At 41.0% G+C, this 14,892-nt stretch overlaps 2 protein-coding genes across 4 annotated transcripts; one reads left to right on the forward strand and one right to left on the reverse strand.

The window, feature by feature from the left end:
- Positions 1-2,395: 2,395 nt before the first annotated feature.
- Positions 2,396-7,849, reverse strand: itpa (inosine triphosphatase (nucleoside triphosphate pyrophosphatase)). Of its 2 annotated transcripts, XM_053489351.1 has the most exons (9): positions 7,705-7,848; positions 7,478-7,535; positions 6,905-6,969; positions 6,744-6,817; positions 6,615-6,646; positions 6,422-6,534; positions 4,478-4,554; positions 4,024-4,159; positions 2,396-3,418 (listed from the first exon to the last, which is right to left on the reverse strand). In XM_053489351.1, exons 1-8 carry the CDS (start codon positions 7,765-7,767, stop codon positions 4,030-4,032), a joined length of 612 nt encoding a protein of 203 aa, XP_053345326.1. In that variant the 5' UTR covers positions 7,768-7,848; the 3' UTR covers positions 2,396-3,418; positions 4,024-4,029. The 2 variants fall into 2 exon arrangements, with proteins under 2 accessions (XP_053345326.1, XP_053345327.1); XM_053489352.1 differs by lacking the exon at positions 2,396-3,418 and having other exon boundaries at positions 3,478-4,159; positions 7,705-7,849.
- A 105-nt stretch (positions 7,850-7,954) lies between these two features.
- Positions 7,955-13,198, forward strand: mettl13 (methyltransferase 13, eEF1A lysine and N-terminal methyltransferase). 2 transcript variants are annotated; one of them, XM_053489349.1, is made up of 8 exons: positions 7,955-8,332; positions 8,916-9,660; positions 9,734-9,933; positions 10,381-10,570; positions 10,664-10,846; positions 11,917-12,129; positions 12,461-12,592; positions 12,752-13,198. In XM_053489349.1, the coding sequence occupies exons 1-8, from the start codon at positions 8,180-8,182 to the stop codon at positions 13,042-13,044; spliced, it is 2,109 nt and encodes a 702-aa protein (XP_053345324.1). In that variant the 5' UTR covers positions 7,955-8,179; the 3' UTR covers positions 13,045-13,198. The 2 variants fall into 2 exon arrangements, with proteins under 2 accessions (XP_053345324.1, XP_053345325.1); XM_053489350.1 differs by having other exon boundaries at positions 11,917-12,123.
- The last annotated feature ends 1,694 nt before the right edge of the window (positions 13,199-14,892 follow it).

The following is a 14,892-nucleotide window of genomic DNA, read 5'->3' on the forward strand; positions in this document are numbered from 1 at the left end:
ACAGGAGCTCTTAAATGCCAAGAATGTATTGCCCGGGCATTTGCCCCTGTGCTTTGTCTAATTATTATTGTTGTTAGTGTGCCAGGCCTCATAGATTTCATGCCAAGCATGCAAGCCTGAGGCATTTCTTTTCACATTCTCTTCCATACCCATCTAGAAGACATTTTACCACTTTATAGGTACTGTGTTAGCCCAATGAAATCTGTACCATGATACTTTTGGTACTGTACTGTACTGTAGTATGGTACATGGTTCTACCAAGTGTGATAAATATGATTTGCAAGTTGTGTCTAGAATGGTAATATTTATATATTAGGGTACCATTGTATTTACAGTATGTAGGCTAATATTGATGAAATAACACAGTGAATGTTGATACTCTTAATCTTGCATACAATAAATTCAAATTTATATTTTTTCACATACACAGTCATACACAGTACTGTATGATATGCAGTAAACAACTTATACAACCGCTGATGACCTAATTTAACAATACTGTAGAGTTTTCAAATACAGAATATAAATACTGTAAGCTGCAAAAATTTACATTATCTACAAATAATAAAATAGAATTGAAATGGAATGGAATTGGGATATAGAAAACATGTCCAGTCATGAAAAAAGACAATGCGCAGGATAATGTGCAAAATCAAAGTTCAAAGTTTCATGGTGTTTAAAATTTGCAAATGTGTGTTAATGTGTAATGCGCATCGTGGCAAGTAGTTCTCCTTAGTCTCTCTCTGTGTTGGCCTTCAGGGAGCGGAATTGCTTTCCTGACCACAACAGAAAGAACAGTCCATTGTTGAAGTCCTCCAACATTTTCCTAGCCTCTTTCTCCTGCATGATGTGAACACCAAGTTATCTGAAGCTGTCCACACTGGGCTCTTGTTGATCACAGGGGTAGTACTGTATCTTGTCTGCTTTGTACTGACGTCCACTATCAGCTCCCTTGTCTTGCTGAAGTTAAGGAGGAGGTTATTCCTCTGGCATCAGTTCTCCATATTTCTAATCTCTTCCAGGTGGGCCATCTCATCGTTTGTCGGATATAAGGCCCACCACGACAGTGTTGTTAGCAAACTTGATGATGGTGGAGGGATTGGTAGTGGCCACGCAGTCATAGGTGTATAGAGAGTACAGCAGGGGGCTCAGAAAACCACTCTGAGAGGTTCAGTGCTGAGGATAAGGGATTTTGAGCCCATCCTTACTGCTTGTGTTCAGCAAGTTGTGGTACTGTCTGTACTATACCATATCAAAAGTAGGCCTATGTACTAACATATCTAATATGGTACAGTATGTACTAACATAGCTTATTAAATACATGTTGCACTTCAGTGGCCACTGTGATACCTAATAAAAGGTCCCCAATGTACAGTAGATACATACACTTATACCACCAGGGTACTCACTAAAGTGCCATAGTACTTCACCTGATAAGTCCTATTGTGCTTACCATGTTAATGCCTAAAGTACCACAGTAATACTAAAGTATATTATGGTATAATACTTTTAGTATCTGCCATTTCTTTGACAATTATTTACAGGGTTGGGTTGCCAGCGCCCGATTGTATCTGAGCACTTAGGAGTGAAGGACCTTGCTCAACCGTCCAACAGTGGCAACCCGACAGTGTCTGGGCTCGAACCAGTGACCTTAACCACTGAGCCCCCCCACCATATTACATACTGTAGTAAAATTTCTCTTGGTGTGAACTCTTGGAGCATTCAATAAACAATTTTGTATTTAAATTAGAAATTTTTATGTTTCAGATAGTGTTATGTTTGACTCATAAAACCACAGTTTGAACTCAAGACATCCAATATTTAAATGATTAGAGTAGAATTTACCTAAAGAAACTGTGACCTTCAGCAGCAAGCTAACAGAGCTAGTATTCATGATAGAGAATAAAGTAACTGTTTTGTCAATTTTGACAGACATGGCCACTGATCAATAAATCAGTAAGATGAATGTACAACCCTTTATAGTCGCATTAACTATTGCAGCTGTGTAACAGCTGTGTTTCCATATATACTGTATGTCTTCTGAATCTGTCCCAAGGAGAGATGACGTACATTACTAATTTTAACGCAAGGACATTATATGCAGACCAGACTCTTTTAACCCTGATAGTAAATGTTCACAGAAATTTGGTGTACCATCTTGTCAATGGATTCATCATAGTTTTGCATCAAAGTACACGAATCTTTGTGGGAAACATTACAATATTATTATACACTCACTCATACTAAATTTCTTGGGAACACTTGTACACCTGCACATTTATGCACATTGATTATCCAATCATCCAAACACATGGGAACAAAGCAATCAGAAAAAAAATCATGCAGATAAAGGTCAAAAGCTTTATATGAACCATCAGGAACTCACTTTTTAAAACAGCAGAAAAGCATATCAGAAGAGCACAACCCTGTGTAGGACCAGGGATCTGAGGATACAGTGGAGACTAACTCACCAAAGGTGCAAATTTTTAACACAAGTAATTACTTTACTTCCTAAACTTCAGGAATTTCCTGAAAAGGGTGGCAAGGAAACGCAGAAGAGGTATGCATCCCAGAACCAGAAGTGATAAAACAGTTTCCAAATGGTTACCGTAATGACCAACATAAGTAGCGAATGCTTTGAGTGCAATAACACGTCTGGCTAGAGTCGTCTGAGCAAACAAGGACTGCCGCAGTAACACAATGAAGATTCATGGCCAATGCTGATTATCTAAGCAGGGTTGGCTGCTGGTTAGTTTTATGGGAAGGGACACATAGGTAGCAAAGGTAATATATTAATACGAGGGCTGTATAAAAAATTATGCAATAAATGGTTGGTGGTGTGCTCATGTTATTTACTGACACGTATTTCAATAAATCCATGAAAGACCATAAAACCTTGGATTGAGAGTAACTTGGTCAGTGAGTGTTTTGCAAGACAAGCAAAAACTTTGAATACAATTTTTGTATGATAAATGAGCGAAGTCATGCAATATGAACACTAAGTCTTAACTTTTCACCATCACTGTGCCACATTGACTTCCTAAAAAATATAGGAAGACAAATTTTTATTTTATATATATTTAAAAAATAAATATTTTATAATTAAATAGATAACTTTTGTGGTTTCATTCACTTATTTCTTTAATCAAAAAACAAATCTCAAATCTAATTAAAAGGCAAAAATAGAAACAAAAGGCAGCATGGTGGGTAATACTGTAGCCTCGCACCACCTTTTCATGTTTTCCCCGTGCTTGGTGGGTCTCATCCAAAAGTCCAAAGACATGCAGGCAATTGGCGTTCCCAAATTGCCCATCGTGTGTGTGTGTGGGGATTTTCTGCGATGGATTGGCACCATGGCCTGGGTGTACCCAGCCTTTCGCCCAAATTCTCCTGAGATATGCTCCAGGCCCCTGCAACCCTGTACAGAATAGGCAGTATAGAAGGTGAAATGAAAAAAAAAAAAAAGTACAGTAACTTGAAACTTTATTTCAATTATTCAAAAATCTCCCTCAACAAATTATTGACAGATTAATCCGATGTGATATCCAGTACATTTTGTAATAATAATCTAAGTTAAATAGTTTTAGCTCTTGCTGATCAACAGAACATCGCAAAAGTCTCTATACATAAGGGAAAACAATTTAAGAGTAATACTTCTTAAATTTATATACAGATCACCAGGATGCAAGGAGAAAAATAAGGTTTTTCTTACAAAACGGCAGCCCCCAGACCCCAATTTGGAATGGGAAAATCTGTTTTTGAGCTCTAAAGGTTGGCACATATGAAATGATTCCCGGGACATCCATATATTTAAAATGTTCTTAAGAATGAAACTGCTGATAATTTTAAAGAGAAGCACACCAAAAACAGACAAATATCAAAGTAGAACTATACACAATGTTTGTTTTATTGATTTATTGTAAAACCGTTTTAGCACTCTCCTGTTAATAGATGTAACACATCACGCTGGCCGAATGCCCCGATATTGACGAGAGAAGCCGTCTTCTGATTGGTCAGACCTACTTGTGATTAGTCACCGGCTTTGATGCGTTTGGTCTCTGGACCGTCATTCGGTTTGGAGAAGTGTTCCGACATGGCTGCCAGGGCGCGGTACCGGTGAGAGATGGTGTTCTTGACTTCTTTAGGGAGTTCTGCATAACTGATCAGACAAAGCAAAGACAACAGGATTTGAGAGACAGACCAGCTCAATGTCACGATCATGAAACACTTAGAACTAATCATTCAAATTAATCACGATGATGGCACCTGGTCGACTTTTGGAAAGTTTTTAAATTCTGCATGGACACTTTATAGTGTGGATGTTCCATAAAGTCTCATATTATAGTTTTGGACAGACTTGAAATAAGGCTGTATTGCATCTCTATAATCCACAAGATTCTTAGGGTTAGGGACGAGTTGTGAAACGCCGCCATCTTTTGGTGAAATGCCGAAGTTTCTCCATAGGAGATTGACTCACGTTTTATCGTAGCCATCAGGCTGGAAACAGGGATCCCATCCAAAGTCTCTTGGGCCTCTGGGCTCGACAATCCTGCCCTGTGTAACAGGAAAACATGTTTAATTGTTTTGAATAATTATTTAACATTTACACACCCTTTGGTGAAGAGCGAATGAAGCCTTTTTCAGATTTGCATCCAAAATGATTCAAAGCCTTGAAGCGTTAATCTCAAGGAGACACAGAGACATCTGATGAGTTGCGGAAATGTAAGTACCATCATGCTTCACTCATTTAATATGAGGAGAGTTTAAGTCAAACTAGAACTTGTGATGAATTTCTCCTAAAACCGATTGACACTTACAGAAGACTTCAAGCACAGTACGGTGTTGAGACTCTTAGTCGTGGTAAAAAAAGTTTAATGGTGCAAATATTTTAAAGCTGGCTGTACGTCAGGGAATGATGATCCTGGCCGAAGCGACTTGGACTTCCCTTGAACATTCAGCAACTGGAACACCTGTCCTTAAAAAGTGACAAATAACTTGTCGGCAAGTTGCAGTAGAGACACATCTGTCTGTGGGAACTTTACACACAATCATTCATCCCATGACTTGGCTAGGAGTTATTGCCACATCCCCCGTACAGTCCTGTCCTCGCTCCAAGCCATTTCCACATGTTTGGGCTATTAAAAGAGTTCCTGGGAGGCCAGCGTTTCAGCCGTCAAGAAGGAAGTCTGATCATGGCTCTGGCACACTGAGAAACCTTTATAACGTGACGATATCCAAGCACTAGTGAAACGCTGGGATAAGTGTGTTAATGTAGCAGGGGATTACATAAATAAAGGGAGCTTTTAGTCTCAAACTGTTTTCTGTTATGCTGCATGATCAAAAGTCCTGGTTTGACTTGAACAACTTTCATTGTTTACATTACTTAAATGACTACAGTAAAATGCATAAAAAACATTTAGTTTGTGTTTATATAAAAATATTTGTCATTTACACTTGCGCAGTAAAAACCAGAGCTGTGTTTAATAAAGAAAGTAAGAGCACAATGTGATGAGAAGTCACAGGATTATGACTAAACCCTCTGATGAACTCATTCTTGATCCTATCTATCCTTGTCACTCCCAAGGAGAACCTCAACATCTTCAGCTCTGCCTCCTGTCTTTTCTTTAGTGCCACTGTCTCTAAGCTGTAGAGCATCGCTGGTCTCACCACTGTCCTGAACACCTTTTCTTTGACTCGCGCTGATAATCTTTTGTCACGTAACACACCCAACACTTCTCTCCACCCATTCCAACCTGCCTGTACCCGCCTCTTCACCTCCTTTCCCAGACTGAGGTGGTTTGGACATGTTTAGAGAAGAGACTGTGAATATATCGGTAGAAGGATGCTGAGGTTGGAACTGCCAGGCAGGAGGTCTAGAGGAAGACCAAAGAGGAGATTTATGGATGCAGTGAGAGAGGACATGAAGTTAGTTGGTGTGAGAGAAGAGCATGCAGAGGATAGGGTTAGATGGAGGCAGATGATTCGCTGTTGCGACCCCTGAAAGGGAACAGCCGAAAGACAGAGAAGATGATGACTAAACAGCTGTGTGGCTATAAGAAAACTTCACTAACAACAACAAAACTTTACTAATGCATGTGCCATCTTCCCTGATGGCACAGGCATATCCCAGGACTAAAATAACCACTCTTCTGCAAATCAACAGTTGGTGGTAGCTTATGGGTGCAATGTAGTGATGGCCAGATGAAGTCTCATATAGATGTCATATACAGCCAATAGTTTCACCAAAAGGTTTATTCAAGAGCTCATTGTACTGCTTTATGAGTAGCAACTAGATCGTAACATTGCAAGCAGCACAATTAATATGTACATGCAGCTGCACTGGTCAAGGAAATGTTTATGCACATAATCAACATGTATAGTATAAGTTTTACTGTTTTGTGTCTGTGGAACATGTACTAACCTCAATGATTCCTCTGAAGAGTTCAACATTCTCACCTTTGCCAGGAGAATAAGCAAACGTGCATAAAGCCCAGGCTGATTTATCTTCAAAACCTGCTAAAAGCTTGTACAGTCCTGAAAACAGCGAAACCAAAAATCAATGCTTACTCCTAAAAGGATGAATTCATATACCAATAACAACAACACACTCTTACCCTCTGGCTTCAGTTTATCCAGAAACCATTTTCTATAAGAAACACCAAGAAAAAGTGTTGCTTATTTAAAGACTGGTCTAATATCACGACGTCTACTGATAAACACGTGAAAGTCATGCCTTGGCTTACATGTATGGTCCTGGTAGACCTCCTAGTGCCTTAAAACACAGGCAGGTGTCCTCTACGATCACTGGCCCGTCCACCTTTACAAGAGCACAAAGTTAAGCCAACATCTGCAAGTATTCTACAGCTACAGTACCATTGAAATAGCTACAGTTTCGTTCTCAAACCTCTCTCGCTGCCTCCTTGCATTTCTGTATTGAGATCTCATCAGGTTCTCCTTGGTATTCAGGCACTGTAAATCAAAACATACACTCAGAACACATTATATGGAAAATAATCTGCAGGCACCTGACCATCACACACAAGAATAAGGCTTCTTGTCAAATTGGTAGAAGCAGAGGAATTATGATACGATAAAAGGCGTGGCCAAAGCCATGTTGTCTTGGGTGGGTGTGATGGTCTTTTTTTTTGGGGGGGGGGGGGGGGGGTTTCCCCGATTTTCTCCCTAATTTAGTCGTGGCCGATTCCTCCCCGTTAATAAACTTTTTTCATACTCATCGCCGTGAACTTTCAGAATCATGTCAAACATCTCTGTGGCAGGTTTGTCCAGTTTAACACAGAAATTCAGGTGAATGCCTTTTGGCACACTGACTTATGAAGGTCGGGGCTCTGTGACTGTGCGTGCAGCCTTATGCTGCCATCTGGTGGTGAGTCACAAAACTCTCGCCAACTAGTAAACTTTTAATACCACCTCGTACTGACACAGATTGCTGCATTAGTGCATTTCAGTGCATACTTACGATCGATCTTTTTAGAGATGAGTTTGTAGGGGAATTTGTCACCAAGGATTTGAACAACCTGAACACACACACAATAATAATAATAATAATAAGAAGAAGCATGAATAGAGTCTGAATCTGGACAGATCACATTTTAAATTCACAGAGCTTTAAAAAACCAAAGTGAATGCACTGCATATAGTATACATGCACATAACAAATATAATTGTTGATTTTTCATTTCCCACCTCTTCTAATTTTTTCACGTTTCCCGTTACAAATACCACGGATCTTCCAGCCTGTACCGCCATGTTTATTAAACCGGCTCTCCTAGCTGCACCGCCATCTGCCTCATTGACACACGATTAACCAATCAGGATCACTCGATTCAACTTTTCTCCAATAAAACGCTTCAACCGCTCAGCATTCTGTCCCGCCTTCTCAAACCGCCCAATCAGTGCCCAGCATTCTCGCGCGTGCGTCAATGAAATGTATCCGGGTTGTTGAAGCGAAATTCTAAACCACGTGGGTTACGACTTGTTTCAGCGTTATACTTAAAAAATATATTTTTTCAATTGTTGTAATTTTCTATCACGTGCATCACGTGTAGAGTGCGGTATCTTGTGCAATGCAGGTTAAAGGGTATTTGTAATCAGCATTCAAAAAAAACAAAGAAGACTTGATATATATATTTTTTTTATCTAGTAACGACTTAAACGAGACATGAGTTTGTTACCGAGGACAGCGGAGGAGTTCAGCTCTGCGGAATACTGGGAACGATTTTTCCGCAAACGAGGAGAAAAAGCTTTTGAGTGGTATGGGGATTACACGTCTCTATGTGGAGTGCTGCACAAGTACATTAAACCACGTGACAAGGTAATGACAGGATTAGGACCAGAAGTTTGTGGACACCTGAACATCACATCCTTATGAGATCCTTCCCTAAACTGTTGCCGTGGAGTTGTCTCCATTGTATGTCCGCATCCTCGGTATGAACTGGAAGACTGACGTCACCTCAGAGCTCCTCATACCCTCACTCAGTGACGCACGTGAACACAAATCCCCACAGAGACACCTCGGATTTGAGTGATAAGCCTTCCCAGATGTATGGAAGGTATTATAACAGCAAGGTGGTGTGAATAAATCTGTGAAGTTAAGATGTTCAGAAAGCACATATGGCTGGCTGTAATGGTCAGGTGTCCACAAACCTTTGATCATTAATCATCCATCTAGGAATCTCTGTTGTCCAACTAGGGACTGTGGAGTCCAGTGGTGATTACCATCATTTAAAACCTTTATTTTGTATTTACTTGGGTTATCTTTTTGTAATATTGAAGTTTGACAAGTATGTAAATTATTACTATTCCATAAATATGTACTATACAGTATAATAGTGCTAACACCAATGGTGTTGCCATCATGAGTCTTGAATTCCGACGCATGTCTTTTTCTGTATCAGGTTCTAGTTGTAGGTTGTGGGAACTCCGAGCTAAGTGAGCAGCTTTACGATGTCGGCTACCGCAACTTAACCAACATTGACATCAGCGAGACAGTCGTTGCGCACATGAACCAGCGAAACGTGCAGCGCCGTCCCGACCTCCTCTTCCGTCAGGTAGATGCCACACAGACAGGATATGAATACGGCAGCTTCCATGCTGTTCTAGATAAGGGAACATTAGATGCCATGGCTTCGGAGGAGGAGGGTGTTGTGGCGAGCAAAATGCTCGCTGAGGCGGCCCGGGTTCTGGCTGTTGGCGGCCGCTACGTCTGTGTGACCCTCGCCCAGGAGCATGTGATAAAGCTGGCAGTGGAGCATTTTGCTGAAGCCGGCTTTGCTATACGTATCCACTGCCTGAGCCAGCAGGACACGGACTCGGAGTCCTCCTCGTTCGCTCTTCCTGTGTTTGTTCTGGTCTGCACCAAGTTCCGCCAGCCACCGCCATTCAAACTACTGGAGATGTGCCAGGGGGAGGACGGTGCCCCGTGTAGACTGGTGTCGGTTCCGGAGCTATTAGCTGCGGTAAAGGAAAGCCAGGCGTATGCAGTCATGCTACAGAAACTTAGAAGTGCCACGGACTCTGCTAGCACGCCTTCCCTCACGCTGTGCCACGCTGCCACCGGCCGTCCCCGATACACGCTTACGGTGCAGGACAGCCCACCTTCTGTCAAAGTACCCCGTACCAACCACTTTGCCATCTTTATTGGTAGGAGACATTTCTCAAGTTAATGTGTGCGCTTTTCTTTTATAAATGCATTGCTGATTGTTTATTTGTAAAGTTCCTCAGGGTCGAGAGTCCGATTGGTTATACGGTTCTGCCGAAGGTCGCACTCAGCTCGCCGCCAGCGCAAACTTCCGCCGGTTGATCGTTGTCGCAATGCATCGAGAACAGGAATATAAAGACATGCAAGCGGTCCAGTCCGAGCTGTCTCCCATGGTGATGGAACTAGCTCCTCCTGGAATGCCAGCCAATCAACAGGTTAAAAAGGAGACCATTTTAAAAAATGTATTTATTATGATAATTATAAATAGAGATTGTGGGGAAAATGGATTTAGTAAAGTATCGACCCATTGACTCAAATCAATTTATTTAATTATTATTTTTTATTTATACATAAATGCGTTTGAGGTGGTGATACTGTATGTTGCAGTTCCTCTTGAATCCTACAGGTGGTTCATTCTGAACTATTCACACATTGGCAAGCAGCACAGCAAATTGTTCGCTGAGTTTGTATGGAATTGGACCAAAATTAAAAATATATTTATAAATCTGGATACTTGCGGAGTCAAAATCGAATCAGCACCTAGGTATCATTAAAATATCGTATTGGCTGGTCCCTGGTGATTCCCATCCCTAATAATTTGTAATATCAGAACTGTGTTTTCTTTGTTAGCTTGACTCTTGTCTCTCACGCTTCTGGTTTAGGTGCCATTCCTTTCTGTAGGAGGTGACCTGGGCTGGAGGGAGGTGGTGGGCCGGGGCATCAGTGGCCTGACAGGCGAGTATTCAGTTGAAGATGTTCGAGGAGAGGACGGTCATCTCTACCGTAGGTTAATCTTCATGAGCAACACTCAGTTGGTGCAATCTGAAAGCCGCCTGCGATCCACCGCTACAAGTTAGTGACTTATTCCCAGAGAAAATGTTCATTATTCCAGTATAACCTGATGCTTTTTTTTTTTAATATCCTGTCATTATACTGGTTTTTTAGCTGGTCCAGCTGGATCTGCTCAAAAAAAGAAAAGCAGGAAGAAATCGAAAGCCCCTGCTGCTGAAACTCCAGCTTCTGCTCACAAAAACCACACTGTAGATCGAGGGTTCCTTTGTTGTACTCATCATGAGGTGATGATCGCAGGCCTTGCCATGCTTGGAAAGGAGGCCATCAGTAATAAAGGTATGCATATATAAAGGAACCCCTCTGTAAGGCTTTGAGTTTCAGCAGCAGGAAGCCGTACAGGAACTAAACTGTGACGCATATGCATTATAACAAGATGATTAACGGGAATTCATCTTAAAGGGCTAAATGTGTTATCTGATTTTACACAGCAAAGAGAATCATGAACGGAATGAAAGATGTAAGGTCAATGAAGTTAAGGACTAGGAAGCAAACCAGAGGTCACAGTGTCAAACGTCCTGAGGCGACTTGAGGAAAAGACCACATTTCTCTAGCTGTACGCTCTAGTCAACAAGTGCATTTGTGTCAACAGGAGCTTATGATCATCTCATGAGGATGAGCATCATAGTAATTTCTATTACATAGTTATTACAGTTTTAACTTAAAGGCCATCAAAGCAAACTGAAGTTTAGTGACTGTTTAATGATGCTTAAGTGCAAAACTGTTCCTACTTATCGTTATCCTAAGGCTGTTCAATGAAGAACATCTGGAGCCATGATTATGGTTTTATGTCGAACCATGCACAGTAATCTCAAGATGATCTTTTGGGTGTCCATGTGGGGCCATTCTCAACAGCAGCAAGTACTGTTCTAGTGATAAAAACTCCAAAATGAAGTAGGGCATTAAGAGTCGGGATAAATTGGTAACTTGAAATGTTTAAAGGCAAAAGTAAGCGATGCACCCATCATGCATAGTGGCCATTGTACAAGCCTCTGGAGGCGTGTTAGGATCTGGAGTTGCTTCAGTCTAGGCTCTGCATTGTTATGCAGCAATAAAATGAAATCACCTGATGACCTGAATGAACTAAATGATTAGGTTATCACATCTATGGAATGTTTTCCCCTGATGGCACAAGCACATTCTAGCACTCGGACTGTGAAAGAGTGGTACTAAGAGCATGAGGAATCATTTTCACACATAAACTACCCTCCAGTTTGTGTGCTGTAATCAAAGCTAAAGGTGACCGAATGAATCTTAGAATCTGACTTTTTATGGCCTGACATTTTTTTTTGTTTGTTTTCAAGTTTGTTTTAAATTGCTTGATATTTTCTGTCTGCTCTGTTGCACAGATGGTCAGGTGTCGGTGTTAGTGGTGGGGCTGGGCGGTGGAGGGCTGCCTCAGTTCATACGCGATTTTGTGCCAGGTGTGCACGTGAAGGTTGTGGAACTCGACCCGGCTGTACTGGAGGTTGCAAAGACCTGGTTTGGGTTCCAGCCTGATGACAGACTGGAGGTGATCCTGGGAGATGGTCTAGAGCACATCAGCACGCTGGAGAGTAAGGGTAAGATTTTTTACACTGTATATGGTAACATGCTCTTAAACGTTTTTGGAAATATTTTAAATATGTATGTTCTTAAAAAAAATTCACAAATGTATTATGTTGATTCTTTAAGCTAATATGTTCAGAGCACTATGAGCTATGAAAACTGTTGATTTAAATTCTAAGAATGTGAATCAGATTAAATGTTCCTAAAATAATAGATATTTACATGACAAAAGTGATGTAGATGCATTTTCCGTTTTTGTTGTACTCTTATGAAATGCCTGGTACTGGTTGCCAGGCAAACCACCCAACTCTGAATTCACACTCCTCATTCTTTCCCTATTTATAGGGGGACATTCCTATGATGTCATCATGTTCGATGTTGACAGCAAGGACCGCTCCCTGGGTATGAGTTGCCCTCCTCCCGCTTTTGTAGAAAAATCCTTACTGGGGAAAGTCTGCAAGTTGTTAACTCCTCGAGGTAACTTTACCTTACATGACTTCCTTGTTTTTTGTCATTACAAGGCTAATGTAGTTGACTGATGAGTTGTGTTGCATGGTGATTACACATTATTATATGCTATCATTATACTAAAAATCTCCTCTTTCTCTGTCTCTCTCTCTCCCCCCTCCCACTCAGGACTGTTTATGTTAAACTTGGTGTGTCGTGACTCAGCTCTAAGACAGTCAGTGTTGGAGCGTTTGCAGGCCGTGTTCCCAACCGTGCTCTCTCGCCCTATCGAGGGCGAAGTGAACGAGGTGCTGCTGTGTTCCCAAGGTGGAGGTGAACAGGATAAACCAAACCCCATCCCAAAAGAGCTGCAGCAAGCTGCCAAAATCCTACAGGGGGCGATGCAGAGCAACAATCAGAAGACTCAATTTAACCCTCAAATAGACATTAGTGCAATGCTGAGAGACCTGCGAGTAGCTTGAACTTACTGTCTGGACATGGTTCAGAAGGAAAAACAGTATATTATAGTATTAAAGTATAATATGTAATATAATCTTTTTAAATGTTATTGAAAGGCTTGCTGTAAATCCAGAGCCGTATGATATTTGGTTGTCATAAACAACATTGACTTCATCTGGCTTTGCTCCATGATTTGTTTCCATTCTTTATTCATCAGTGCAGTTTGTCATGTTTAGTTTGAACATGTTAAAACCTATAATTGTGTTATAAATGCGCTTCTTCTATAATATTAAAAGAAATCTCAAGCACTGCACCAGATAAAATATCTGCTCAGTGCCTACCCCCCTTTTCGCTTTGCAAAGTAGTTCATGAATTGTTTGCTGTTTCAGAGGAAAAGACCATTTAGGAAAAGATCCTGGATTTTTTTTTTGTGCAGTTTTCATCAAAACTGTCATTATCATTTGACATGGTTTAAAGCCTAAGCTTTTATGTTATTGCTGTGCTTAACACAGGGCTCATGCCTAAGTTTAGTGTTACATTTACAGCATTTAGCAGATGCCCTTATCTGACCAGGGTATCTTCCAGAAGCGCATTGTTTACTATTACTGCTGAAAAAATGGCATCCAGCTGACTTACAGGAATAAGGCATTAAGCGGCAATTGTGGCTTAGCGGCTACAGCTTTGTCCAGTAATCTTATTGAGTTTTGCGTTTGAACCCAGGATTGTTGTAAGTGAAATAAGGGTACTATGTACTATTTAAATTAGTTTATGTAATATTGTAAGAATTTTCATAACCTCATTAAACCCCAACAGGAATTAGTGCTTTAAACTGAAACGTTATTTGTGACTGAATGTAAATGTGAGTATAGGCCTGCATTACACCTTTTTTAATTTAAATTTCTTCCTCTGACCGATGCCTTTATTGGAATACTATGTACAGTTGAGCTGTACCGATGGGGGATTTGCTGAAAGCCCCAACAGAAAAAAAGCATTTCTGAAAGTCTGAAATCAGACTTTTCCTCCATTCTGAACTTTGATGTGAACATTTACTGAACAGCTTGACCTTTATCTTTATGACCTGCTCTCCCATGATATACCTGGAAGGGTCATTCAAGTCAATCTGGGACTGTTAATTGTGCAGAATAAGATTATATACGCTTATTAGGATAAAGACTCCCTTTTTTTTCTTTATATAATTCCCTGCTACACTAATATACTTACCCCAGCATTTCACTAGTGCTTGAATAATGCCAAAAAATTTTCAGTATGCCGGAGCCATGATCAGATTGCATGCCTCATGTCTGAAACACTGGCCTCCCAGGAACTCCTTTAATGACCCAAACCTGTGTAATGGCTTGTAGCGAGGCCAGGACTGTATGAGGCATGTTCCTGTAGACAGACATTTCTCTTCTGCAAAGAATATTGCGACAAAATATCTGACGACTATTATAGATCAGGTGTTCCACTCGCTGAATGTTAAGGGGAACCAATACAGTGGGCTCCAAGCCACCCTCTCATTTATGGATGTATTGTTTAATTTTTTGGGGGGTGGGGTGGTATCCCACATGCCGTCTGGGACATTGGGCAATAGATGCTTACCACCCGTCATTTCTTTGGCGGTTATGTAAGCGGTCAGGTTGCCAACTTGACGCCGGATTGTCATTCACACACTGGCCAAGTTTGCAATGCCAATTAGCCTAATCTGCTCATTGTCTTTGGACTGTGGGAGGAAACCGGTGCACTCAGAGGAAACCCACCAAGCACGGGGAGAACATGCAAACTCCATGCACACAGACCTGAGGCGGGAATCAAACCTGGACCCTGGAGGTATGAGGCCACAGGGTTACGGATGTATGACCTTTCAAACTTTT

Source organism: Clarias gariepinus, chromosome 27, assembly GCF_024256425.1.
Source record: "Clarias gariepinus isolate MV-2021 ecotype Netherlands chromosome 27, CGAR_prim_01v2, whole genome shotgun sequence".
NCBI classification, from domain to species: Eukaryota; Metazoa; Chordata; class Actinopteri; order Siluriformes; family Clariidae; genus Clarias; species Clarias gariepinus.